The sequence below is a fragment of the Panthera leo genome, chromosome A1 (genome assembly GCF_018350215.1).
Source record: "Panthera leo isolate Ple1 chromosome A1, P.leo_Ple1_pat1.1, whole genome shotgun sequence".
Classification (NCBI taxonomy): domain Eukaryota; kingdom Metazoa; phylum Chordata; class Mammalia; order Carnivora; family Felidae; genus Panthera; species Panthera leo.
This window is the reverse complement of record NC_056679.1, coordinates 195,296,574-195,324,544: the sequence shown is the minus strand read 5'-3', so window position 1 is coordinate 195,324,544 and position 27,971 is coordinate 195,296,574. Positions and strand designations below refer to the sequence as shown.

General features: G+C 44.8%; 1 protein-coding gene, 1 long non-coding RNA gene and 1 pseudogene across 8 annotated transcripts; 2 read left to right on the top strand and 1 right to left on the bottom strand.

Moving 5' to 3' along the window:
- SLC36A3 (solute carrier family 36 member 3) lies at window positions 1-25,740 on the bottom strand. Of its 5 annotated transcripts, XM_042948724.1 has the most exons (12): window positions 25,219-25,739; window positions 24,884-25,005; window positions 21,440-21,530; window positions 18,899-18,987; window positions 15,942-16,037; window positions 10,632-10,716; window positions 9,491-9,709; window positions 7,500-7,598; window positions 6,950-7,116; window positions 3,834-4,003; window positions 475-655; window positions 2-259 (listed from the first exon to the last, which is right to left on the bottom strand). In XM_042948724.1, exons 2-12 carry the CDS (start codon window positions 25,003-25,005, stop codon window positions 97-99), a joined length of 1,482 nt encoding a protein of 493 aa, XP_042804658.1. In that variant the 5' UTR covers window positions 25,219-25,739; the 3' UTR covers window positions 2-96. The 5 variants fall into 5 exon arrangements, with proteins under 5 accessions (XP_042804676.1, XP_042804658.1, XP_042804651.1 ...); XM_042948742.1 differs by lacking the exon at window positions 24,884-25,005 and having other exon boundaries at window positions 1-259; window positions 25,219-25,740; XM_042948717.1 differs by lacking the exon at window positions 25,219-25,739 and having other exon boundaries at window positions 24,884-25,131.
- Window positions 13,950-15,723, top strand: LOC122226115 (annotated as a pseudogene).
- On the top strand, window positions 20,219-27,944 carry LOC122226122. 3 transcript variants are annotated; one of them, XR_006205484.1, is made up of 5 exons: window positions 20,219-20,509; window positions 22,344-22,402; window positions 22,678-22,892; window positions 24,791-25,015; window positions 27,805-27,944. It is a non-coding gene; the product is annotated as an uncharacterized LOC122226122 (long non-coding RNA). The 3 variants fall into 3 exon arrangements; XR_006205485.1 differs by lacking the exons at window positions 22,344-22,402; window positions 27,805-27,944 and adding an exon at window positions 25,090-25,169; XR_006205483.1 differs by lacking the exon at window positions 22,344-22,402 and having other exon boundaries at window positions 20,220-20,509; window positions 27,805-27,932.
- The last annotated feature ends 27 nt before the right edge of the window (window positions 27,945-27,971 follow it).

Below are 27,971 nucleotides of genomic sequence, written 5' to 3'. Positions count from 1 at the left end.
CTTTTTTAAATCTTATGCCTTAAGGGCAGCAACTGCAGATTAGAGAAAACAATTGCTTTTGCGTTTCCATCTCTGCTTTGTCTGTTTCCAGGAATGTCATGAGTGAATGGCATTCCTTTTCCCAGTAAATGAGGCTGATGGTACAAACGGTCGAATGAGGGTTTGGTTCATAGGTACAAAAGACCTCCGAAGCAATCCCAAACCAAAAAAGGCATACCCTGAGGGGTATGAGTACTGACTTGTGTCAGGTCCATTTCTCCTGGAAAGATAAAGATGCCGCTAATTAATAGAGAGATGTTGGGGTTTGATGAACGTATATAACATCCACAACGGAAGTCAAGTTGGGGGTGGGAGGAGGGGAGAGCGATTAGAATAAAAATAGATAATTAGGCATAGACACCTGTGGCGTTGGCTACGGAATGGCTGATGGGTTGGATCAACTCATAGAGGGCTTGGTATGTCCCGAATACACACCCCAAAAGGCCCAGGATGCTGATCATGATGTCCTTTGCAATGGTGACACAGCTCATGTCTTCAGGATAAAAGGTGATGAGCTCCAGGAGGGGCGGGATGATGAGGGCCAGGGCGCTGCTGCTCACGGAGCCCACAAAGGAGATGACCAGGTCCAGGCGGGGGATGAGGATGGCTGAGACACCTGCAACGAGAGAAGAAATTTAGAATCACTGAGTGTTCCTGCAAGAAGGGAGCTCAGAAACAAACCATTTCTTTGAAGCCTGATAACCCCACAGATGCCTGACCGACCATTTTGGGAAATGATGGTGGGAAATGATGGGAAAATGGGAATGGTGGGGAAAGATCCCATCGAGGACGTGAACAGTAGGTCAGGCACTGTGGCTCTGGACTCCCACCTCTGTTTTAAACACCAATGTAGGTGCTCTCCTTTTATTTTTTTTTAAACTTATCTATTTATTTTAAGCAAGAAAGAGCACAAGTGGAAGAGAGAGAGAGAATCCCAAACAGGCTCCATGCTGTCAGCGTGGAGCTCGGCACGGGGTTTGAGCCCATGAACTGTGAGATCTTGACCTGAGCTGAAATCAAGAGTCTGACACTTCACTGACTAAGCCACCCAGGCACCTGGGTGGCACCCCTCCTTTGGGTTTTTCACATATCATAGTTGTTAGAAAGTCTCCTCTACCACTTATCTGTTATTACGTTCTCATTAAAGAGATGGGGAAATCTAGAGGTCTAGAGGGAATGAGATGTGGCCAAGGTCATACATTCTCTGAGATGAGAATCCATTGAAATGCCTATCTAAGGCTCTTTCTGCTCCACTATGCTGCCTCCCTTGTATATGAAAGAACTTGGTATAAAGTAAGTGCTCAATAAACGTTTGACTCTTACTCAGACGCTGAATCTACTGTGAATCTATACTACTCTACAAAATACAGCTACTGTCTAGAAGCAAGAATGAATAAAAAATGAGAGATGGATTTGTTGTCAGAATCTCAACCACTTGTTTCCCTACTGCTAGAAGGATCCTGGTAAATTAAAAAGAACATAAAACAGCCTTAGGCTGTCTGCTCCCTCCTCTTCTCTTCTCTTTCATTCCCTTCTCTTCCTCCAGGCGAGTCCAATTTCAATAATGTTTGAGTGAACAAACATACAATTCATGTGACTTCACTTTGTACAACCATATGATTTTCCTATGAACAAATTAGGGAAAAAACTGCCCTGGGAAGCACCCATACTAGCTTCCTGGATCTGAAGAAAACATCACCTCTTTCTGAAATTGCTGCAACACATCCAAACAGAGAATGAGAGAGACTCATCAACTCTTGCAGTTGAGGATTCATCACCCCTCTGATGGGATGGTCCTGTCCAGTTTTCCCTCCTCAGATATTTAATAAATTGCTTACTGGAGAAGGCACAGAGAAAGCTCAGTGTCCTCCCGGAGAGCTCACACTGACAGAGCAGAGAAAATATGTTATAGTAAAGCAATAGTGCAAGATAGACTGCAGGGGTTCTCTAGAAGGTTCATATCTGGTCACGCCAACCCACTGCTCACAGATCTTTCGTGGTTCCCCAGTGCCCAGTCTCCTTAGCACAAGGTCCCTGATGACTTGGGCCCTTCCAGATCCCCTGGCTTCGTGTCTTATCACTCCCCGCTGCTTTTAGTTCTCCAAAGAGGCCATAAGTACTTACCTCAGATCCGTGCATAGCGTGCTTCCTACACGTGGTACATTCTTTACTCCTCCTCTACCTCCTACTTGTCTCTTAGGTCTTAACTGAACCATCATTCCACCGGAGAGGACTTCCTGACCTGGCCTAGGCTAAAGCATAGGACCTTTGTGTGCTTTTAGGCCATCCTCCTCTTATGATCTTAACCATCATATGTTACATCATTATGTACCCTCTTAACACTGATCACAATGCACTATAATTATTTCCTTGCATATGTTTCTTACTCGACGGTAAGCCTCATGAGGGCAGGCGCCACGTCTGCTTTATTATTCATTATTGTATCCCGGGTGCCTAGCACAATAGTAGGTGCTCAACAAATGACTGTTGAATGAATAAGGAATAATGGAACTGACAGATGAATAAAGGAGGAGGAAGTGGTCACCCATGGTATAACAGAAGCAGTGCATATCATTAGAAGGTCAGCTCTGTCTAGCACTGCCTTCCCTGATCTCAAGTGGCCTCAGTTTTTCTCTTCAACTTAGACCATTCCTACTAGGAATGATCTCAAAACAATAGAGCTACAGGGCCCAAATGTCTTGGGTACATACTGGAAACTCTGTGATACCTTAAATCGAGCAGGAGTGCTGTTTCTGCCAATAGAACTCCATTTATGTGAAGCGTAACATCGGATAGCATATTCTTCTGCTAGAAGGCTCCTAGAATTACACAATTTCTCCTGACCCTGAACTGAGACTGGATTTCCTCAACCTTAAACTCTGACTCCTGGAGTCTTTAAGACTTCATTTTCTCTCTCTCTTGCACAGTATCCCACAGGTGTTTAAAGACAGATATTCCTTAAGGACAGATACAGAAATTCCCCAAGGCTTTGCTTCTCTAGGAAAAACATCCCTAGTTCTTTTTCCCTTTCCTCACGGGGCACCTTTTCTCATTTCCTTTCTCTGGACATGCTTCAGAGAAAACATTCCCCAGCCTGTTCATGATGTTTCCCAAACATCTACAACAGTGCCTAATGTAGGATGAAAGAGTGAATAAATGAATGGAAGGAAGCATTAAGGAAGGAAGATCGGAGGGGGAGAGGAGAAAAGATTGCACCCCAAAAATGATCGCTAAGACTATAACAAATCAGCCTCTTGTTTTCCCCTGCAGTTCGACACCACTTTAGATAAGTGCCTCGATCTTAATTTAGGATAGGAAGGAATATGGCACGTGATGGAAAACAGACTTAGGTACTACACAACCTGTGGCTCAAACCCCAGCTCTGTCATTTAGCAGCTCTATGATCTGAGTGTGTTACCCAACTTCTCTGGGCCACAGTTCCTCCTGCTGGTGATATTACGTCGCTAGGCTGTCATGAGTATTCGACAACGTCAGTGTGATGCCTGGCATACATACAGCAGGCATATAGGAGCATGATTGAATGAATGGTATTTTTTTTCCTCCCATAAACCAGCCAGTGTCTACTTTCCATGTGTAGGCAGCAGAGATGTCTGCAACATGTGATGGTTCTAAGTAAGCCCGTTTTTCAGGTGGAAAGTTGAGGTTCAGGGAGGCGAAGTGTCTTGCACAAGGTCGCAAAGAAAGTAAGTGGCAGAGCCAGTGATAGTGGGATAGATGCCAGTGTGACTCACAGCCACAGCTTTGGGCAAAGGGTGCCCTTTTATCTTACTTACAGGTCAGACAGACCAAGGCTATGCGGACAGACAGGTCTACAAACAGCGTCCACCTCTCTGACACCTGGGAGACGGCGAAGGGGAGGATGATGTCGGCCGGGACGTGGAACTGGAGGGCGTAGGTGAAGAAGATGCCAATGGAGTAGAGCAGCTTGACCGACTGGTACGGCCTGCAGAGAGATGGATAGGACGTGAAATGTAATGTGGCTCTGGGAAGGGCCATTCAAGACTCACTCGTTGCTCAGAAGCTGGTACCTTGTCACTGAGTTACAGAACTGGCTAACTTCCATTGACTCGGGCTCGACCCGCCATTAGAGCCACCTGGGAAGCTTCTAAAAGTGCACGTTCCTGGAGATTCTGATCCAACTGGCCTACGGCTCAGGAATCTGTGCCTTTTATTCTTTCACTTCTTAAAAAAAGTGTATCTGTATATAGTTTCCAGTTCAAAAGTCATGCAGTGAAAAGCTTCCCTCCTACCCTTAATTCCCAGCCTCCAGTTTTTCTTTCCATAGACACCTCCTCTAACAGTTTTCTTGTAGCTCTTTCAGAAATAATCAGTGTATATACAAGCTTATACCAAATGTATACACACTTACACACACGTGGTCGCATCCTCTATATAATGCTAAGCTCCGTTTTTGTTCATTAGATATTTCTTGGAGATTGCTTTCTTTCTTTTTTTTAAATTTTATTTATTTATTTTGAGAGACAGAGAAAGAATCCCAAGCAGACTCTGCACAAGCGGGGGAGGGGCAGAGAGAAGGAGAGAGAGAATCCCAAGTAGGCTCTGCGCCATTTGCACAGAGCCCTATATGGGGCTCAGTCCCACGACCCGGGAGGCCATGACCTGAGCTGAGATCAAGAGTTGGACGCTTAACCCACTAAGCCACGCAGGCACCCCTACGGAGATTGTTTCCTAGTAGTCCACACAGATGTGGCTTCTATTTAATAGATGCTTGGTATTCCTACAGCATATACTATAATTGTTTTTGACTAGTCTTCAAATCATGGATATTTAGATTATTCCACGTCTTTTGCTGGTAAAGAATGCTGGGAAGTATACGCTTGCACATAGATATCTATGCACATTTAGCATACAACCTGAGAAGTATAAATGCTGGCTAAAAGTATATGCAATTTAAACTTTTGAGAGCTACTGACATACTGCCCCTTTGTTGTCCTAGCGTATAGAAGTACTTGCTTCCCCACATCCTTGCCAAAACACAGCCTGTGAACGTGTGCTGGTCTTTGCCATTCTGGTTTTTTTTTTTTTTTCCTGGCATTTCTGTTATTATGAAGGAAACAAATGATCTTTTCAAATGTATAACATGCCATTTAAAAAATCTGCCTGTGAACTGTGTGCTCATGCCCATCGTTTTCTTGGGCTGTGGGTCTTTCTCTTATTGGGAAGGGGTACTTGTCTAAGGCTCCTCTGGGGAAGCTGATGGCCAGCCAGGTTCAGAGCAGGTGTGACGTGCTCATGGGCTACGTTTTCCAGCTGAGGTCCCCATAAGGAAAGTGCCCTGCCCAATGTAGCTAGCGGCAGCCCGAACTGCCCTGACCAGGAACAGCGTATTAGAATGATGTCTTACTGGTGTAATGTAAGTCGTGACTTCAAAGAAATCCCATATTATTATCCCATGCCTTATTCCACCACCGCACAATGAGGTGGGTGGGCTGGTGATATTTGTCTCATTTTACAGCTGTGGCCTTGTGGGAAATGAATGCCCCATCATTCTACTCCCCATGAAAGAACAAGGCTGCGGGAAGACACAGCGATGATCATCGTAGCTAATACTCGATGAGTACTTACTCTGTGCCAGATGCTTTTCTAAGCATTTTATGTACATTAAACCAGTTAATCCTCACAATCACTCTTCGAGATAATGTGACAGTCATTTGTTTCTGCTGTTCACCAGTGCTTCCCGTTCTTCCAGACAACTGGTAGAATTTCACTTCTTTGCCCCCGGCAGTGAGGTGTGGCCCTGGGAGTTGTTTTGACCAAGGAAGTGCAAGCTGAAGAGATGTAGGTCACTTCCCAGGGAACATTTAGCAGCTCCACGGTGAAGGGCATGATTCACTGCATTCTGCCATGGCAACGTTTTAGGGAGTGGCTGTCTCAGCATTCTGTGTCCTGGGGAGGGGATGGTGCAGAGCTGAGCCCCAGCCACCCCGTAAGGGGCGGGCAACTTGAGCATAGAATCAAGCGTGTGTGTGTGTGTGTGTGTGTGTGTGTGTGTATTCAGCCACGGAGATTTTGGAGTTGTTTATTACTGGAGCATAACCAAGCCTAGACAAATAGGCATTAGTATTATCCTCATTTTGCTGAGGATGGGAATGAGGTCTGCAAGATGAGGCAGCTTGTCCAGGGTCACATAAGAACCAGGATGCAAATTCCTTTACTTAGTTTTGAAACCTTTGCTGTGAAACGCCTGGCTATACTGACTGCCTAGTCACAATGCACTCACTATAGTGCCGGAATAATGAGGATAGCTCACACTCGATGATGCTATGTGCCAGCGCCCCCCACCCCCCCGCCCCGGATTGGTACCTGGAAGAATGAATGAATGCATGCATAAATAAATGAGCGATCAAATGTAAAAACTCCAAAACTAAATCCCCACTGGAGCACAGCAATGGCAGCCTAGGCCCATTTCTGGAACCGGGGGCCTGAGTAGTGATCTGTGGGCAGGACCCCCAGTCATCGTTTTGGAGTTATACTTTTTGTTGTTGCTGTTTGTGTTTCCCAAACACTCCCAGATCGTTTCATTTTAGGGTCTTTAAACCACAGAGTAGGACAGATTCAGTTTCAAGTTTCAGCTTCTCACACACATTGTGAGCTGGGGAAGTTGCACACAGCCTCTCCAAAGAGCAACTTCCTCATCCATTAAATGGAGCTGATGATAATAATGGTAATTGGTAGGGCTGTTGTGAGGACTCAATGAGACAACGTACGATGTCTGGATTATCACACCTACCTGTTATTATAATACTAATATTAGCAGTTAATATCTGGTGCCAATGATAACCCTAGGGGATGCCGCGTTCTGTTGCTGAGGCTCAGATCCCATGACTCACCTCCCCTTCTCCCCCCAGGCAGGCAAGGATGGGCGTACCAGCAGTTGGGCAAGTTGAGGGTGATGCTGGCTTGGGTGCTTGACCCAAACTTCATGTATCCCAGTGTCCCCAGGCAGATGTAGAGGGTGATGACAAGGGACATCCCCAAGTACAGAACAAAAGGAAACTGCTGTGGATCCCTCATCTGATTTTTGAGAGGCAAGACCTGAGGAGAAAGGAGATTGAGAAAGAAAAAAAAAAATGTAGTAAGAAATGTGGCACCTTGTGAAGGAGTAGGGTTCCCCCACAGACACAGACATCCTTTTCCAGGTGGCCCAGGGTCAAGAAGGGCCACACCCCTTTTTATTTTCTATTTGCTATGGCCAGGAGTGCCCTACTCCATCTAGGCTAGTGAGTAAATTCACATTCAGTCTTCAAGGCTTAGTGTGGTGCATGGAGCAGTTGGTGCCCAGCGGGTAGGTCCTGATTTTCCCTCCCATCAGGAGAAGGTCACATTCTGCACTTCATAAATACTTCTGGATATCTGGAAAAGCTGGCTTCCCTAGAGGGCAACAGGGACCAGTCACGCAGAGCCCTCATCCATCTTACCATACCAACACCTTCAAATGTGAAGATGGCTGTACCAAAGAACAGCAGGAAGGTCTTCCAGCTTGCCATCAAGGGGAGGTTGCTGGGATCTGGAATCTCCTGAAAGGAAGTAGAAGAAGGACCTTCGTTTTGCCATGGCGTAGACGTCATCCCCAAACTTTGCCTGGTAGAGAGTTGGTAGAAAGCTGGTAGAAAGCTGGGCCATACGTGTCATCAACAGAGACACGGTAGCTAGAGATAGCTAGAGATGAATCAGCCTTCCTGTTTTTAAAAGAAGTTCTTTATTTTTTATTGCAGTAAATTATATATGGCCTAAAATTTACCATTTTATAAACATGTAAGGGTACAATCCAGCGGTATTAAGTACATTCCCACTGAGCTACAACCGTCATCACCACCCATCTCCAGAACTTTTTTATCCTCCCAAACTTAAACTTTGTATTATTCATGAAATAGTAACCCCCTATTGCCCAGCTGCACTCCCCCCCATCACCTCATATAAGTGAAATCATGTATCTGTCTTTTTGTGACTGGCTTATTTCGCTGGGCCCGGTGTCTTTAAAGTTCATTCATGTTGTAGTACAGATCAGAAGTTCATTCCTTCTTAAGGAATACATTGTCTATATTTACCACATTTTGATTTCCCACATCTTTACATGTGGGGAAAGTGGGAGCGAGGGAGGGGAAGGGAGTTGCCCGAGGCTATTTGCAAGTTAGGGGCATGACCCAGATAAGAATTCAGGTCTCCTGTCTTCACGTTCTCCAACGCCTCTTTCTCACCACTGCTCCCAGGGCTGTGCAGTCTAGTAGCTGGTACAGGTGCAGCGGGAATGATTATTCAATAGACTCCTGTGACGGGCAGAACAGTGGCTCTTTCCCAAAGATGTCTATATCCTAGTCCCTGGAAACTCTGAATATGTTACATTACATGGCAAGGGAGCATTAAGTTTTCAGACCGAATTAAGGTTGCTAATCAGCTGACCTTGAAATAAAGAGATTATCCTGGATTATCTGCGTGGGTCCAATGTAATCACAAGGGTCTTTAAAAGTGGAAAAGGGAATCAGAAAACAGAACTAGAGAGATGGCGGCAGGGGAAAGATTCAGCCTTACATTCTTAGCTTTGGAGAAGGAAGGGGGCCATGAGCCCAAGGCATGTGGACAGCCTTTAGAAGCCGGAGCAGGCCAGAAAACAGATTCTCCCCATAAGCTTCCAGAAAGAAACCCAGTCGGGCTGACACCTTGATTTTATTCCAGTGAGACCTACAGAACTCTAAGATAAATTTGTGTTGTTTTGAACGGCTAGATCTGTGATGATTTGTTACAGCAGCAATAGGAAAGTAACATAGCCCCAAAGACTTTCCGATTCAAAGAAATGAAGCTATAATGGTAGAATTTCAGGGCCTGTGTTAATAGCAAAGCATGGGCTTGGGAGGTAAACTGGTTGGAATTCGCAAAAAAAATTACTTTCAGTTTATCAGTTTCCTTGTCTGTACACTGAGGATAAGGGTAGTACTTGCCAAATAGTATCGTCATAAAGAGTCAATGAGTTAATACATGTAAAGAACCTGGCACCAAGGAAAGAAAATTTCTTTATCATATATGCGTCCCTTGTCAACCTACCATTGTTACAATTTTTGTTGGTTATTTGTTGAGGTTTATCTCCGTAAATGAATGTAACCTCCATGAAGGCAGACAGCCCCATCAGTTTCGCTTACCAGTGAATCCCGGCCCCATTTGCTCAATGCCTGGATCACAGAAGGCGTTCAATAACTAATTGTTGAATGACTCACTGTTACCCAGTGTGACGACAACGACCATGACGAAGATGATGACTAGCTTTTACAGCTCGTGGGGCAGAAGTGTTCACACATGTCCCTTTAGCAGAGGCTGCTCGGAGCAGGTTACCTTCCTCACCTTCACCTGCCCATCATGGTACTCACCTTCCCCAGGTGTCTCACAACCCCCTCCTGCAGTGGTTTCAGGCACAGACCTGAACGATATACTCAAAGATCAGAGCCATGCTCCCCAGCGTGGTGATGTTGGCCAGCGATGAGAAGATGGACAGCAGCTTGAGGTTCTGGATAAACACCAACAGCATCAGGAAGGGCAGGATTGTCAGCATGTAGAAGCGGATGTCCAGGATCGGGGCCAGCACCAGGAACTTCCTGGGTTGGCAGTTGTTGGACGTCATGTGGGCTTCTTCCACCATCTGATGTAGACACAATGCGGGGCAGTGTATTTAGAGTTGCCAGATTAAACACAGGATGCCCAGTGAAGTTTCAACTTCAGATAATAAGCAAATAGCTTTTTAGTAAAAGGATGTCCCGAATATTCCATAGGACATACTCATAGTAAAAAAATAAAAAATATTTGCTGCGTATCTGAAATTCCAATTTAACTGTGTGTTGTGTATTTTTATTTGTCAAATCTGGTAACCTCATCTGTAGTGCCCGTGACTGTCACAATAGGAAACCCTTAGAATCTTAAAATCTCAAAGCTGAAGGGTCCTTTTGTGATCTAACTCAACCTCTTCTTTCCTGCCACATGGTTTCCTTTCATTCACCCAGAGAACAGGAGTTGATAACACAAGAATATCTTCTTTAACTTAAGAGAGCCCTAAAAGTCAGAAAGCTCTGAATACTGAGTGGAATCTATCTTCTTGACTATTTCACGTACCATACTTGGCTGTTTGCGCAAAACTGATTATGCTCCCTCTAGCCCATGAAGCCAAGAAAGAATGCTGTGACTGATTCATAATGCCTCTTGGGAATGCAATGAGGGCAAGATTGCAGCTTGCTTGTCTTATATTTAGTCACCTTCTGTGTGACAACCCTGCCATACCTGAAGTGAATCTCACCGACACGTTTCAGGCTACAAATTCTCAATTATTTTTGATTGGACATAATTGCAAGCCTCTCCCTCCATTGTGGTTACACTCCTCAGATGTTGCTTTGGCTTCTCAATAGTCCTTTACAAAAGTGATTCCCAGGACTGAGAGAACTCCCAAGTAGTCTGATCGGGGAGTAGAAATGCAGCCACTTTTCTCCCATGATCCAAACACTATACTTTTGCTAAAGAAGCCTTAGGGATGTCTGTTTTTCTCCCACTCTGTCCAGAAGAAGCTTCTTTACCTGTTGTAAATTGTCTGCCATAAACATAAAATAAACACTGCAGAATCCCAGTTGGGTGGTGATTAGTAAGAAGCTGACAGTGTACCTGAGCCAGAAAAGAAGTGACAGAGAGAAAACAAATTACTTTTTAAAAAAAACATTTTTTTTTAACGTTTATTTATTTTTGAGACAGGGAGAGACAGAGCACGAACGGGGGAGGGTCAGAGAGAGAGGGAGACACAGAATCTGAAACAGGCTCCAGGCTCTGAGCTGTCAGCACAGAGCCCGACGCGGGGCTCGAGCTCATGGACCGCGAGATCATGACCTGAGCCGAAGTCGGACGCTTAACCGACTGAGCCACCCAGGCGCCCCAACAAATAACTTTTTTTTTTTTTTAATTTTTTTTTCAACGTTTTTTATTTATTTTTGGGACAGAGAGAGACAGAGCATGAACGGGGGAGGGGCAGAGAGAGAGGGAGACACAGAATCGGAAACAGGCTCCAGGATCCGAGCCATCAGCCCAGAGCCTGACGCGGGGCTCGAACTCACGGACCGCGAGATCGTGACCTGGCTGAAGTCGGACGCTTAACCGACTGCGCCACCCAGGCGCCCCACAAATAACTTTTTAAAATGCACTTATTTTTATTTTTTGAAGTGATTATTTCTGTTGTTATTTTTGATATTTTCCTACATTTTTTTATTTTGGAAATTTTCAAGTTCACAGAAACAATTGAGAGACAGGTATAATGAACACTCATATATCCTTTAAACTAAATATACCACTTGTTAACTTTTGGCCTTAACTACATTATATAAATATGTATGTGTATATGAATGTATGCATTCATCCAAACACACACACACACACACACACACACACAGACACACACTCACACACACAGTTTTTTCCAGAACCATTTGAAAGTCAATTGCAGATATCCTAACACTTCAACCTTGACTCTCTCAGCATATCCCTCTTAAGATCATAATATCCAGAAAATCAACTTCAATATCCTCAAATACATAGTCCATGATTTAAATAGCTCAATTATCTCCAAAATGTCTTTTATAGCTGTTAGTTATTTTTTGGATTCAGGATCTAATCATGGTTTACATATTGCATGTGGTTTTGTTTCTAGTGGTTATCCACATAGAACACGCACATTTTTTGGTTTTCCGTGACATTGGCTTTTGGAGAACAGTCCAGGCCAATTGTGTTGTAGAACGGTCCACACTGTGGACTTGGATGGTTGTTTCCTCATGATTAGATTCAGGTAAGTATTTTTTCAAGCATAACCCATAGGGATATTTTGTACTTTTTCCATCATATTGGAAACCACATGGTATCCTGTGGCTCCACTGTGGTGAAGGCTGTCAGACCTGTCCCTTGTAGATGTGCATTTCTCTTGTTATAATCCAGAGGTAAAACTGACATGGTATGAATATCCCCTTCCTCTCAAACCAAAGGGTCTTAATGGTCATTGATGATCCTTGTCTGAATCAACTATTTTATCAGTGGTTGCATGGTGATGTTTTTCTAACTCTCATTTTTTCTGAATTCATCAATTGGCATTTAAGAAAGATACATTCTTCCTCTTATTTTGTATCACAAAAAGCTGCACGTTAATTTTTTAAATGTAATGTATCATAATCTTTTATTGTCATTACTCTTTTTGGATTCTTCAATTGTCCCAAATTTGGAGATGCATTCAGCGTGGGATGGCTGCGGACCTTAGATCAGTTTAGAGCAGTGGTTTGCCAAGCTGCTCTGTAGTACCAATTGTATCAGAATTGCCTGAGGTTTATGCAAAAAATACAGATTCCTGGCTCTCATATCAGCTTATCAAATCAGAAGCTCGGTGGCATCATGTGAGACCAGAACAGAGATGTTCTCTCTCTCTTTATTATGGAAATTTTCAAACACATGCAAAAGCAATGACAATAATCCACTGACTCCTTGTGTGCCCCTTCCAGCTTCAATACTTATTAATTTTTTGCCAGTCCTCTTCCATCTATCCCTTTACCCCTACCACACACATGCTTATTTTGTTGGAGTATTTGTAGCAAACTAGAGAACTTAAGGCACTTCATCTGTAAATAATTCCATATGCAGCTCTTATGGACAAGGACTTTAAAAAAAAAAAAAAAATATATATATATATATATATATATATATATTCATATCAAATGTGCCATTATCATCACTTGCAAAATTAATAATAATTTCTTTATGTCATTTAATAACAGCCCACATTCAGATTTCTCCAATTGCCTCAAAACCATCTATTTTACCAATGATTTATTCATTTATGTTTTGGAGAGAGAGAGAGAGAGAGAACTTGAGTGGTAGAAGGAGAGGTAGAACTGGAGGCTGATGTGGGCCTTGGTCTCACAAACCATGACATCATGACCTGAGCCAAAATCAAGAACCAGACGTTTAACTGACTGAGCCACCCAGGCGCCCCTTCCGTCTCATTTCTAAACAAGTCTATTCATTGCATTTCGTTACTATGTCTCTTAAGTTTTTAGAACCGCTATATTCCCTTTGCTCTTTCTTTTATTCCTTGTAACTTTTAACTTTTTGGTGGGGGTTGAAGACACCAGAGAATTTATCCTATAGTATGTTTCACTTACTAGATTTGGTTGACGACTTCTTCATAATGTCAGTTATCATATTTCTCCATCCCCTGTGTTTCCTGTGAACTGATATTAGATCTAACAGCTTGACTAGATTGAGAGTCTTTCTTTATTGCTCTGCTAAGCATATTTCCAGGTCCCCACTATATCCCATTATAAGACACATTGTGTCTGGTTATCTCATTTCTAAACATGAGATGCTAAGATTAATACCTGGGACCAGGTGGTGTCAGTGTAGCCTTTCTTTATAAAGTTTCCCAGTTACCTTTCACCTAATGGCTTGAGCATCCATTGATGATTGTTGCCTACATCAAGTTCCTAGGTATCCCTTTTGCACACGAAAAATTACAAATCATTGCTTAAGATATTTTCCCAACTCTTTTGCAGTTACTGGGGCTCTAGAGAAATGGTGCATGGAATGGGTGGAAGCTAGGTGTTCTGGATTCTAGTTCTTGCTCTGCCACTAAATTCCTAGGTAACATTGGGCACTTTTATTGCCCTATCTGGGCTTTATGGTCCTCCACTGAATTGCCTGGATACGATGGTCTCTAAGGACGCTTCTTACTCGAAAATTTTATTTGGGGTGTCATCAGAAACATAAATCTTGGTGAGAAAGGGTGAGCAATTGTGAGTCATTCATTATTACTGCCCCATGACCTCACCTGTCTGATCATTAGAGTGACTCCTGGTCAAGAAAGCGATGACCTACTGAGAGTCCCAAGAGAGGGGCTGAAGAAGGGATCTTGGCAGCCACAATACTGACTCACTACCTCCGGAAGGGCTCTGCTGGGAAAGGCTGAAATGTTAGGTTTGGGTCGAATTTCCGCACAACCACTATCTTATATCTATTTGTGGACGTGTTATTTTTTTTCCTTATGAGCCTTGGTCATCTCATATTTCCAGGACAATAAAGACCCACCCTGCCTACCTACAAGGTTGTGGAGATGATCAGAGGAGCTAAGACACAGAAAAACATCTTGTGTACCAGGCACTTTCATCAAGCAAGGGACAGCCTGAATGCTCACCATTAAGGGAAGGCTTCAATGAAACTATGGCACACATCTCCACTGAGGAACATTGTGAACCTTAAAAAATAATCAGGTAAGCCTGGGACCATCTTAAGCTGCCACAGGACGCCATGGAGTTGATGCCAGTGTTGAAGCCTGGAGACAAGCCCAGGAAAGCAACATGGTACACCATGACACCACCCCTCCCCCACCGCCCCTAGAGACAGCTCCTGTCCTCAGGTTGGCCACAGCTGCTCGTATTTAGCCCCAGTTGGTGATGCCAAGAGAGGGAAGGTCTTCATTGTTGGGGGGCCAGGTCCAAACAGGAGCTTCACAGATGTGCACACCATGGATCCGAGAACATACCAGTGGGATTTAGCCACCGTGGAGGGCCTTTTGCCCGGTTATAAGCATGCCAGTTTTGCTCCCTCTTGGGCACCTCATACATAGCATCTGGGTGTTTGGAAGTGCTGACTAGTCAGGAAATCAAAATTACCTGTAAGTTCTGAATCCCGAAACTAGGACTTGGACCATGCCAGAGGTGACCAGCCCCCTGCCATCCCCAAGAACATTCCACACATCATCTATAGCCATCGGAAACCAGCTGTATGTCTTTGCAGGTAGAGAGAGATGTGCCCAGCCCGTGCGGGATGTGAATGTTGTGCCCAGCCCATGCGGGCTGCATATGTTGAAGGCAAACACTGTGACTTGGTCACAGACAGAGACACTTGGAAAACCTCCATCCCCCTGGCATGGTCATGTGGTGGTGGCAGTACGGACAAAGCTCTTCATCCATAGCAGCTTAGCAGGGGACAAATTTTATGATGATCTCCATTGTCTTGATATAAATGACAGGAAGTGGCAGAAGCTAAGTCCCACTGGGGCACCTCCCAGAGGCTGTGCTGCCCACTCAGCTCTACATATCCTAGAGGGATGACTCCCACAGGAGCACTGGATACCATGTATCAGTATCACATAGAAAAGTAGCACTGGACCTTGCTTAAATTTGACAATTTTCTCCCCTTGGACCACTGGATCATTCCATGTGTGTCATTCCATGGCCAGGGACTTCTGAGAAAGAAGATTCAAATTCTGTCGTTCTAAACTGTGATACTCAGCAAGGGGATTCCACCGACCAAGGAGTGACCCCTGGTGGTGATTCACGTGACAAAAGCCATACTGGTACATGCTTCCTTTTGTGTTTGGCAGGATGAATACGGAAGGGGAAATATACGGTGATTGTACTGTGACTGTAGTTGAGTAACAAATCCCACGTTTTTATTAAATCACAAAAAATAGGTATAATCAGGTAGATGTCTATGTCTCAGCGTGGAGAGAAATTAGCGACATGTCATTAGATGAAAGAGTAAATTTCCAAAAAAAAAAAAGTTCTACTGTAAAAGAAAATGCAAAATGCAATCTACATTTCCACTCACACACGTGTATTCATGCACATGCAGAGAAAAAGTCCAGAGGGATATTTACTACCTAGATGTATCAGTGGATACGTATTGGATGAAGAGCAAGATGGGGCTGGAGTTCTCAGGGAAGGTTCCCTGGGTTGTTTGGTGGTTTGTAAGAACACATTCTTACAAACTGTGTAACTAAAAATAAAGGAAGATCAGGTGAGGATTATCATTGTTATTACTACGCCCACCACTACCAGTAGGACAGCAACGACTACTACCTGCCCCACACCGAGTGGGTCCTCAGCCAGGCGTTTGGGCAGGTTTCTAGGCTGTACATCATGGCCTCTCCATAGTTCACAAAAGTCTTTTGCCATCTAGGGAAAGGACAAGAATGTGTAACTGGAACCGTTTGTGTTAAAGGTACAATTTACTCCCAAAGTGAGTCATTGTTATATATTTGTGTGCTAACATGGAACATCCTGGGAATTTCCCAGTAATAGTATTAACGAGCTATTTTATAATACACTTTAAAAGCTTTCAGGAGTCTGCCTTTTCTTCTTTTTTGTAGTTGTCTTTGAAACAGAATTTTTTTTAATGTTTATTTTTGAGAGAGAGAGACAGAGTGTGAGCAGGGGAGGTACACAGAGAGAAGGAGACACAGAATCCGAAGCAGGCTCCAGGCTCTGAGCTGTCAGCACAGAGCCCGATGCAGGGCTTGATCCCATGAATTGTGAGATCATGACCTGAGCCGAAGTTGGACGCTTCACTGACTGGGCCACCCAGGCGCCCCTATAGTTGTCTCTTTAAACGCTAATATTTAAGTGAAAGAAAAATTTTAACTTAACAGTAGCTGTGCATTGACTTAGGTCTGCAAACCAGGAAAGCAGGGACATGAAAGGTGTGAGGTGTGCAAGCCTAGTTAGGGGGAGGAGGAAATAGGGGCAGAGGGGGTGCGGGTATGGCTAAGCCAGTAATGGTCTTTTCTGGACTTTATTCCTTCCTTCCCACTGCTGAGGATGTTGGGACATTTGAGGTGCCTGCCTCAGACCAGATCCCATGCAAACGTGGTACTTAGGCTTTTGCCCAGCACCCCTGTAGGATGTGACACCCAAGTTCCAATCTGTCTTGTCCCTCTTCCCTAGGTGGCCCTTCCTAAGGGCAGGGAAGGCCCTACTGAGGAACCATCTCTAAGCAAGTGGGAGCAGCAGGTAGCCAAGGAACGGATCCTCAGTGCTAACTGCATGACTGAGGGGAGTAGCTGGGAAAGGGCAGGAGACCAAGACTTGGGTCTTGGGTTTAAATCCCAACACACCCCCTCAGATAGCCAGGAGACCTTGAGCAAGTCTCTTTAGACTTCTGAGCCTCAGTGTTTTTCACACGCAGTCTGGGGTTGGGGGAAGGGACAGGGACAGATGAATGTGGAGATGCTTTGGAAACATGGCTCGATCCTTATTTTTATTATTGCTCATTGTGCTTGGCATTCCAAATACAAATGAGGTCACACTACATAGGAGTGGCAAACGTATTAGTCTGAGGGTTACAAATTCAAAGGTATGGGGCCAGACAGGTATCAGTAATATGGTGAGAGGGGCTGGTGCACCAGAAGGGGGAACACTGGAGACAGTAGCAATACCACCGTCTGTTCTGAAAGTGATTTTTTTTTTTTTTTTTGAGAGAGAGAGGGTGCAAGTGAGCGAGGGGCAGAGAGAAAGAGAGAGGGAGGGAGAGAGATAAGCAGGGTCACCTGAAGCGGGACTTGAACTCACACACCGTGAGATCACAACCTGAGCCAAAGTCAGATGCTTAATCAACTGAGCCACCCACGTGCCCAAAGAGGGATTGTTTGGGATTTGGTGCCCCCTGAGAAATGAAGGAATGAGACCCCGGAAGTGCCAGATTGTCTAATTGGCAAGGAGAAGGTGGAATTTGCTTTTTTTTTTTTTCCCAATGTGAAATCTCCAGGCCAAAACAAATCAAAAACTGGAAAGCTCTTAGGCCATCAGTCTGTCACCTCTATATTAGAAAAAAAAAAAGAAAAACAAGTCATAAAAAAAAAAAATCAGAAAAAGGCTATCGTGAATGGCTGAGTTTCACCATGTCAGAAACCTACATGGTGATATAATTGTCCCAGTAGGCTTGAGGGGAGAGAAGATACGCAAAACGGTTAGAGTGGGGTCAGATCAGACCGGCCTTCGAAGACCGGCTCTGCCATGTGACCCTGAGCCAGGCATTCAACTCAACTGAGTCTCAGTTTACTCATCTGTGAGATGGGAATAATAATAGTGCCTTCCATAGAGGTTTACTGTAAAGAGTAAATAAAAGGCTCGTTAAAGCTCTGGCCATGTACCCGGCACGTGTAATTGGGCAATACATTTAATTGCTGAATAAGTTAAGTGCTCTTAAAAGTGTTTTGCGAGCTGGAAAGTGGCCTACAAGTTACGTGTGACTCATGTATGCTCCAGATACACCTATTTGGGTTTGATAATTTGGCTTTATGAGGAGTTTCAGTTGATGTCTCTCTCTACTCTGACCCGGGGGGAGTTTCTGATCTTGGGAGCCCCTAAGTGCTGCAGACAGAGAACCACCAGGCAGGTGGCTATAAGGAATTACTAATTACCCTCGGCTTGTTGGTTTATAAATACAAAACTCTCCGCATTGTTTGTGTTCATTGTATTTGACTTCTGTTTCAGGATTTTTTTTTTTTTTGCATCGAGATTTCAAATATGTAAACACTGAGTATTGTATGTATGCTTTATTAATGACCGAGGCCACTGCGAACTATTCATTTCAACTATGCTTTTTGCTCTTACTAAATTGTCCCCAAAGAGGCTTACCTAGAACAAATCACCCTTACAAGGTGTGTGTCTTGGGGCTGGGGGAGGCTGGGCAGGAGGAGATACGAAGGAAGGAAGGACATCCTAAGTCTCTTGCATATTTATGGCAGTGTTTAGAGCATGCTGGCATCTTTTATCACTTTTGATCTTGCCAGGTACGGATAGTTAGGGTCAAAGGGTACAGGAACTTGACAAAGTCATCCAGCAGGTTGGTAGAGCTGGGCCTGGACTTACTTAGGAGTTTCCAGTTGGGACTTTCTCATCCTCTCCACCAGCTCTATAGAATCTACGGCAGCAGGTGCAGTGGCTGGAGAAGTGGCCGGTCAACTGGGTCAGTGGTCAAAGGAAACTTAACACAGATGGGGCCTGACACGGGGGTGAGGGAGAAGCAGGATTCTCACCTCTGACTGAGGTGATGGGCGCAGTTCAACAGGATGACCATGCAGTGCACGGTGAGGACCCCAATGCCCAGCAAGCTGATGGGACCCACCTGGAAGGGAAAAAGAAGTGGGGACAGTGAGCCATAGACTGATCATTCCTATAACTGGCCCTCTCCCAGTCTGGGTGTTGGGCCCCTCTCATCATAAAGCTGCCTCTGGGATGCAAGTCCCTGCCTGAACATCCTTGTGCCCCAGACACTCTAGTTCTTCTAGAACACCTCTTAGCATCACTGCAAAGTGACGGCCCAGTCTCTACTAGGATACTGCCCGTGACTATTCCACCACCTCCACAGACAGCCCATGCTTTTCCTCATCTGCCTTGAGTTCTGCCTTCTAGATCCCTCATTCCTTTTTCACACCCCGGCCCTCACCTCCTCCAAGATACTTGAAGACCAAGGTTCCTCTTATGACTGGGTGCTCTTCCTCCAGCATAGAGTTGTCAACAGGGGCATTAGTGATATTTTCCAGGTGAGCCTTTGTTGTGGAGGCCCTGCTTGCATTGTAGGGTGTTCAGTACGTTACGTGGCCTCTATTCAAGGTGTCAGTAGCACTCTCTCTCCCCATGAGTTGTGACAGCTTAGACACTGTAAATGTCTTGGGGGGTGTATGTGCAAACGTGTCCCCAGTCAAGAATCATTGCCCCAGTATGTCTGATTTGTCATTAATCCTTTTATTTTTTTAAAGATTGTATATATTTAAGGTGTACAACATGATGATTTGACCTACATCTACATAGCAAAATGATTACTACAGTCAAGCTAATAAAATCTTATTCTCACATAGTTTCTATTTTTTATTTGTGTGATGAGATTAAAAAACAGAGCTAGCTCATTGTTAATTCTAATCTCCCAGATATAATCAGAAGGGCATAAAGAAGGATTCTTTCACCTCCTCTGTGCTGGACACTTGTGCCTTTATAGATATGACCTGATGTAACATTATCACAAAGAAACAAATGAGAGATCAAGAACACCACTAGATTTCACTAGAATTCACTAGATTTCACCAGCCTCCGTATAAGGGAGACTTCCTTTGATCTCGTTTACTTGCACATTCCGAGGACATAAGAATGCACATAGTAGGTGCCCAATATGCATTTCTTAAATGAATCATGGTCAGAAGTTCTGGTGGGAGTTGGGGGGGGGGCGGAGAAATAATCTAATGACTCTTGGGAGGCAAAAATCAGAGGATAAAAGAGCTAACAGCAAATACCACACTGACAAAGGCAGTTTGCCTGAGGGCCATGTGGTAATAATACTCTTCAGAAGTTCTAGAACCCTGAGGATTTCAAAGGGGGAGAGTCTCATCTCTGGGTTGGAACTGCGCCAGATTGGAAGTCATATCAGAAGGAGCCAGGGTCTTGATATGCCTTCTTTTGACATGGGGACCACTAACCAGGCCTGGGAGAGAAGGAGGAATTAGCATCATCTAAAAGGAAATTGTATACTTGGCCAATTCAATAGACATGAATTGGGACTTCCTGTGTTCCTGTCTCTATAGCAGGTTTTGTGAGGAGCTGTAAAAATACATCAGAAAGTTCCTGCCCTCAGAGCTTTCAGGGAAGTGAGGAAGGTAGGTATACTAAAAAATTATATCTCCTCTTTGTGAGTGCTGTAAGGATTCCAGGTGAGGTAGATAGAAGTTCTAGAAAAACACAAGGTGAAGGTGGCATTAATTTTAATAGGAAAAGGTAAAGTTTCACAGAGGAGGCAGATTTCGAAAGGCAGAACCAAGGGAGAAGGAACAGCACAAGCAAAGAGACAGAGGTGGGGTGACACAGGGTGTCAGGGGACTGGTGAAGCCTTCATCATCCTCGTCTTTCAAGCCATGTTCTCACAGCCACTATAATGGTGTGAAACAAGAGCTCACACTCACGTATCTGCAGGGACCAGGCTACTAAGGTAAATGAGTGAAATGGGCTGGATATAGTTCTAGGGAGTGGGGAGGACTGTGGCAAAGTAGCTTGTGTGCCAGTGTGTGAGGATGGTGGGTCTTTAAGAATAGCAGTGGTTTGGGGGAGTTGTATGAAGCAGTTCAAAAGGTACAAGCCTCCAGTTAGGAGATAAACAGGTACTGGGGATGTAATGTGCAACATGATGACCATAGCTGACACAGGTGTATGGTATGCTTGCTTGAAATTTGCAAAATAGATGACATATAATATATATACATACACATGAAGAGATGATGTTAACTAAACTTATTGGAAGCATTTTTCAATATACATATGTGTCATTATGTGGTACACCTTAAACTTGTAGGGTACTCTGTGTCATTTATATCTCAATAAAACTGGGGGGACAAAAAAGAGTAATGGCCTGTCCCCTCCAGCCGCACTCCATTTGACTCCGCTGGATTGATGCCAAGAAGCACATTTCCTATTGCAGAGGGTATCCCCAAACTGCCCATTGATAAACAGTGCAAAGACCTTAGGGGCATACTACCTCACCCCCCCCCCAAACAGTGGGTAAACCTAGTTTCCATCACACAGACCCCTCTTACCAATAAGCCGGCATTTTTCATGGCCAGGGGAAGCCCCAGGAGTCCTGTGCCAATGTTGCATTTCAGTAAATGGATCAAAGTTTGCATTCTCCTGTAGGGAAGAGTGGGGAGACAAGAGGGTTAGTGGGTGGGAAAGGTGATCCAAAGCTCAGGCTCCTTCCAGCATCTTCAGCACCTGCCACCCTTTGGGAGGAGGGACAAAACCCGATGAGGTGAACTCTGGAACATCTGATCCAGGGCTGGTGCTAGTTTAGGTGACTCAACACATACTTAACCCACAATAGGCTCGAAAGAAAAGGTTGACAATTGCTACCATTCTGGATAAGCCCCTAGTACCAGTTTATTCATTAATTCATCTAATGATTTCTTTCAGTTTATTCACTAAAATAATTAAAAAAAATTTTTTTTAACGTTTATTTATTTTTGAGACACAGAGAGACAGAGCATGAACAGGGGAGGGGCAGAGAGAGAGGGAGACAAAGAATCTGAAGCAGGCTCCAGGCTCCGAGCCATCAGCCCAGAGCCCGACGTGGGGCTTGAACTCACGGACCGCGAGATCGTGATCTGAGTTGAAGTCGGACGCTTAACCGACTGAGCCACCCAGGTGCCCCTAAAATAATTTTTATTGAGACCTACTAGGCCTTGGCATCTAGATGGACAATGAAATAATTAATGATTTTCTTAATTTATAGAGTAATTATTGGTGCCAGTTTATTTATTAATTCATTCACTAGAAAAAAAAAACATAACTTCTCCTGCTATGTGGAGTATTTACTGGTTCTAGTTCATTCCTTCATCCGTTTACTCAACCAATATTCCTGTGAACTGTTCCATGCTCTGCATTGGATGCAATTTAATAACAATTGTTATTGTGCATACAGAACGCTAACTATGTGTCTTACAGGGTGCTGGGTACCAGGGTTCTAAATGCTCTCCATGCCTGTGCTGGCAGTTTCTGCTAAGGTACCACCTATTCACTGCTGGGGGTGGGGTGGGGGGGGTGGAAGGTGGGGCAGGATCATGAGAAGAGAATCAAGAAGGAACTGAAATGAAAAGCTGAGTGCAAGAGCAATGAACTCAGAGGTAAGGAGCACTGATTTCTGAGTTCTAGCTCTGCCATTAACCTACGAAATTTGGTTACTACTTTGGAAAGACCCTTAGCTGCTTACATCTTCTGTTTCTTCATATGCCAAAAAAGAAAGATAGAGGGAATAATTATTGCCCTGCCTACCTCCCAGGGAAGTGGTAAGAATCAGAAGAGGTAATGACATGATGAATCTTGGAATCATGAAGTGCTTCTAAGATGTGAGGCATCATCACCATCACCACCGCCATCATCATCACCATTCTCGTCCTCATCAGCGACACTACCGCCTTTGGTCTGACGTTATGGTGCCTACCTGCTAGAAGGGCCTCCTTGAAGGGGAAGTAGAGCTGGGTGGATAGAAAACAGGTAAGAAAGGGCTGGTTGAAGCAGGTGAACGTGTCCCTTCCTTGTAGAATATGGTGCCTTGAGGAGGCCTTTGGAGGTACCTCCTTGTGCAGTCCTGGAACTGTCTAGAGGCAGCCTAGCATGGTCACACAGCAAGTCCCTTAGAGTCTGTGCTCATGTCTCTAGGTCTTTGTCTCAGTGGTTAGGGAGTCAGGGCCAGTTCAATACCGACCTGGGAGAGGGTTGGGACCCCCCTCCCCCCGACTTCTTTCGTCTTCATTAGTTCAGTCTATTCACCTGAGGACGGTGGGGGGGGGGGGCACCTGTTATACGTTCACTTCCAAGAGGCCATTTTTATAACCTTGATTTCTTGATAACTGCAGTCATTGGAAAATATGTCAAAGCAAAAAGCAAAACAAAACACCACTTTTTATCTTTCATCAATTACTTGATGGTAGGGTCTCCAAAAGATGTGCTCTGTCTCCCCGCTTCCTGCCCTCCGTCCTTCCATCTCCCATTTCTTTCCTACGGCAGCATCTTGTCCAAGTTGAATCAGATCTCTTGGAAAAAGTGAGACCAACTTTTGGAGAAACGATGTGCCCTAGCTAACAGTATTCTAGATCAGGGACTTGGAGAGTAAAATACATGTTGGGATTTTTAAAAGCATAACTTTATTTTTCCTTGAAAAATGATACATTGCCCTTATAAAAACAAAATAGTGAAATTCCACTAACTGGAAATAACCACTGTTAGTATTTTGGCTAACATTCCTCTGGGCATTTCTGTCTGTTTTGAAATGCACTCAAGTTTACACAAGGAGAGCCGTTATAATACTGTATCCTATATTAATTTTATGAATAGTGAGTCCTTCACGCTTTCCACCAACATAGGCTTTCTTCATCACTTGTAATGGCTGTGTATATAGGTATCACATCTTATTTAAATAATCTCCTATTGTTTCCAAACTGTCAATATTATCATTGGTGCTTCAATAAAATTATCATGCACACTTGTGTTATTATCTCATTCGGAAAAATCCCTAGAAGTGGTATTTATCCATCAAAGGATATACTTATTTATATCTACACTTAAAAATACCTAAGTAACACACAGTAGGAAACTCAAAAGGTAAAACAAAAACGAGAACCAAGAAACCTTACATAGTGCATATAAATCTCTCTGCCTCTCAGTTTCCCAATTCTTTTACCCCTAAGGAGCCACTGCAGCCAGTTGTGTGTGTGTGTGTGTGTGTGTGTGTGTGTGTGTGCATGTGTGTACTTCCAAAGGAAGCATATACCAAATAAGTATTTGCATGGTTTATTTTAAATTTATTTATTTAAATTCAAGTTAGTTTACATACAGGGTAGTATTAGTTTCAGGAGTAGCATTTGTATGTTTTATATAAATACGTGTTAGGATTTGACATACAACATTGCTATCGGGAAAGGTCCCAGCTTAATTCTTCCTAAAAGGTCTAGAGGAAGGACATTTCCTGACATCCTTATCAACACTGGGTACGGTCACTTACAACCTCATTATGCCCAAGGTTATTATCTGATCTGATTAGTAGATAAGAGTCTAACTGGCAATAAAGTTCTAAGAAAAAGTTCCATGTGTCTGAGTTTATAGCAGTGAAAGTAGGGACATGGGGCCAGGAGGGTTTATAGGGGAGAGGGAGGGAGAGAATAAATACTAGTGGATGTAGCAAGAGAGGAGAGCAGAGGAGACTGGAAGGGTGAGCAGCCAGCCTACGACAGAAAAGCGTTCCTAGAATCAAGCTCATGCTGGGGATGGCTCCTCTATCTGGGTTCTCGGTGACAACCAGGAAGCACATGTAATACCCAGAGCCGCACGGATCAACCTTCTTAGTTTCTGCTTTCATGTTTCCTCCACGCGTCTCCTGTTCCATGGGGGTACAGGTGTTAGGAAGACAGAAGTGGGCAGATGTGGCCCAGAGCTGTGAAGGCAGCCGCGCTTGACCTCAGATCTAGAAGGGCAGGACAGCCACTTACGATAAGCCGCTGGCTTCCTCAGCAGGATGGACGTTCTCTGCAGTGACATTGCTGTTCCTCTCCAAAAGTGACTTGGACCCATCATCCAAGGAGCTGTGGAAGTCCCTTCCAAGCAGTGACATCTTCAACAAGGTGGGACGGGGGTGGCAGCTCAGGGGAAAGGCCTGTAACAGCCTTGAACCAGCCTCCCATGGGTTTTTCTCCAGAGAAACCAGGGCTGCAGGCCCAAGACACTGGTTCCCGTTTCCCGAGGGTGCCTGACCCAGACTGACGCCCAAGTGGGCGGATCAGTGGAGCGCTGGTGGCAGGAGAAGCTGATGTTGACTGGGCCTCACCTGGCTTTGGGGGCACTTATGAGAGTCTCATCTCGGCATGACCCTCAGTGCCCTTCACGATCGGTCGGCCACACGCCAGGACTCCTCCGGGCTTCCGGTCCCTCCCAGTTCAGCCCTTAACGCTATAGGGCAAAGTGAACAGTGTGCCCGGGAGGAGGAAGGCACCATTGAACTGCAGGTGCCTGGATGTGGGGCCAGGCTCCACGCCCGTCTACCTCTGCGAGGAGGAGGCCAGAGCTACCTCACAATGGAGGCTGCCCAGCCAATAAGGATGCAGTCCCAGGATGCAGGTGTGGCCCAACCCAGGGCGGGAGTGAAGAGTGGCTCTTCCCGGGCCCCAGTGCTACCTGCTCAGAATTCCTGTACAGGAAGGGTGTGTGGATTGCGCCTATTTGGAAGGGAGTACAAAAGTAAACTTAAAAAAAAAATCATTTACTCAATAATATCTATCTGTCTATTAAAATATATCTATTGGGCATCTAAGATATACTAGGCACTGTTCCGCCTGCTGGGAATACATTAGGGTAGAAACATACTACAATCTCTGCCCTCATGGGACTACAGTCTAGTGAGGAGACAGATAATAAATATATCAAGTATGTATTGTTGGTAATAAGTACTATAGAGAAAAATGATGCAGTAAAGGGGAATGGGAAGGGCTGGCTGGGGGGAGGGTTGCAATTCTTTTTTTTTTTTTTTTAATAAGTTTAAAAAAATGTTTATTTATTTTGAGAGAGTGTGCATGCGTGAGTGGGGGCGAAAGAGAGGGGGAGAGAGAGAATCCCAAGCAGGTTCTGCGTTGTCAGCACAGAGCCGATATGGGGCTCAAACTGACAAATTGTGGGATCATGACATGAGCCGAAATCAAGAGTCAGATGCTTAACCAACTGAGCCACCCAGGCTGCCAACCCTGGGGGGCTTGCAATTCTAGAGTGGGTGGTCAGAGCCTCACTGAGAAAGTGACACCTGGGTAAAGGGCCAAACGGGATGAGGGAGCACGCCTCATGTATGTCTTGGGTGCGAAACTTAAAGCAGAGGGTAGAGTAAGTACAAAGGTCCTGAGGCAGGAGAGGGCCTGGGTGTTTTGGGAATGGTAGGAAGGCCATGTGGCTGGCTCAGCATGCACAGAGGAGAGGGGAGATGAGTAGAGTGGGCATATGTCTGGTTTGCCCAGGACTGTGTTGGTGTGTGTTTATTGCCTGGACATAATTACTAACAGTGCCTCTTTTCTGGTTTGGATGAGAAATTACACGGTCACACCAGAGATGCACTTAACGTAAGTGGAAGTAATGGAAGGGGGTGGAATGGGACGGGCAGGAACTTGTAGGCCACTGTAATGCCTTTAATTTTTACTCTGAGATGAGGAATCATGGAGGGTTTGAGAAGGGAAGTGATGTGACTTGCATTTTAACAGGATCTCTCCAGGCCATTTGTTGGGAGCAGATGGAAGGAGGGCAAGGGCCAAAGCGGGGAGATAATTAGGAGGCCACTGCAATGAGCCTGGTGCTAGTCAACAGTGCGGTTTAGACCAGGGAGGTAGCTAAGGGATGATAAGTGCCTGAAGTCTGGGTACTTTTATTTTTATTTAATTTTTTAAATGTTGATTCATGTTTGAGAGAGAGTGTGAGTGGGGGGAGAGGCAGAGAGAGAGGGAGACAGAGGATCCGAAGTGAGCTCTGCGCTGACAGCAGAGAGCCTGATGCAGGGCTCGACCTCACAAGCCGTGAGATCGTGACCTGAGCTGAAGTTGTGCTCACCCAGCTGAGCCACCCAGGCACCCCAGTCTGTGTACTTTTAGAGGATGTGCTGATGGGTGTGAAGAAGGGGTATGGAAGGGTATAGAAGGAGGGGAAGGGTCAAAAGGACCTCAAATTTTGACACAACGGGAAGGAAGGAGTTGGGGCACGCAAGCCTTGTCTCGAAGACGCACTTGCAGGCACGCTGTACTTGGCTTGTTCATTCGCGATGGTCTAGACAGGCTATGTATGAAGATCATGGCGGCCAGGTGCTGCCCATGGCAACTGGGTATGGCCGCAAAATCGACTCTTAGGGCTTCTCCCTTCCTCTGAATGTCGAATGAGACTTCTCCTTCCTCTGATGCGCTAAAGGCTTGTTCTCGCATTGAGAATTCCCTTCCCTACAGCATGTATTTGCTGCTTTAATACTTCTTAGAGTATGCCTACCCTGTCAGGCACTGCAAGCTAGCAAGGAGCACTTTCAAGGAGTCTGCGCTTCAGTGGAAAGTAGGGAGATGACACTAAACCAGAAAACTAGACAGTGAGAGGTTATAACAAAAGCCATGCTCATTTTAAAGCAAGCAAAACACAACTCAAAACTACCAAAAGAAGACAGAATCACCGCCACCATCCAGGGAAGACAACTGTGAGCTCTTGGATGTGCTTCGTTCACGCACACGTGAGCACTTGCACACAGCTCACCACCAACTTAATGTGTAATAAAAAAAAAACCCTGTGATACACTAACATCGAATTGACCCTCTTAACCATTTTTAAGTGTGCAGTTCAGTAATGCTAAATGATCCCCAGCCTTGTGCAACCGATCTCCAACCCTCTTTTCTTCTTGCAGAACGGAACGTCTGTACCCATTCAACAGCCGCCTGTTCCACCCACCAGCCCACCCCCGCCCTTCTGGGTTTTTATGAGTCTGACTAATCCCGGTACCTCATAAAACTGACACAATGCATCATTTGTCTTTTGGTGACTGGCTTGTTTCACTGGACACATTTTTGCTCT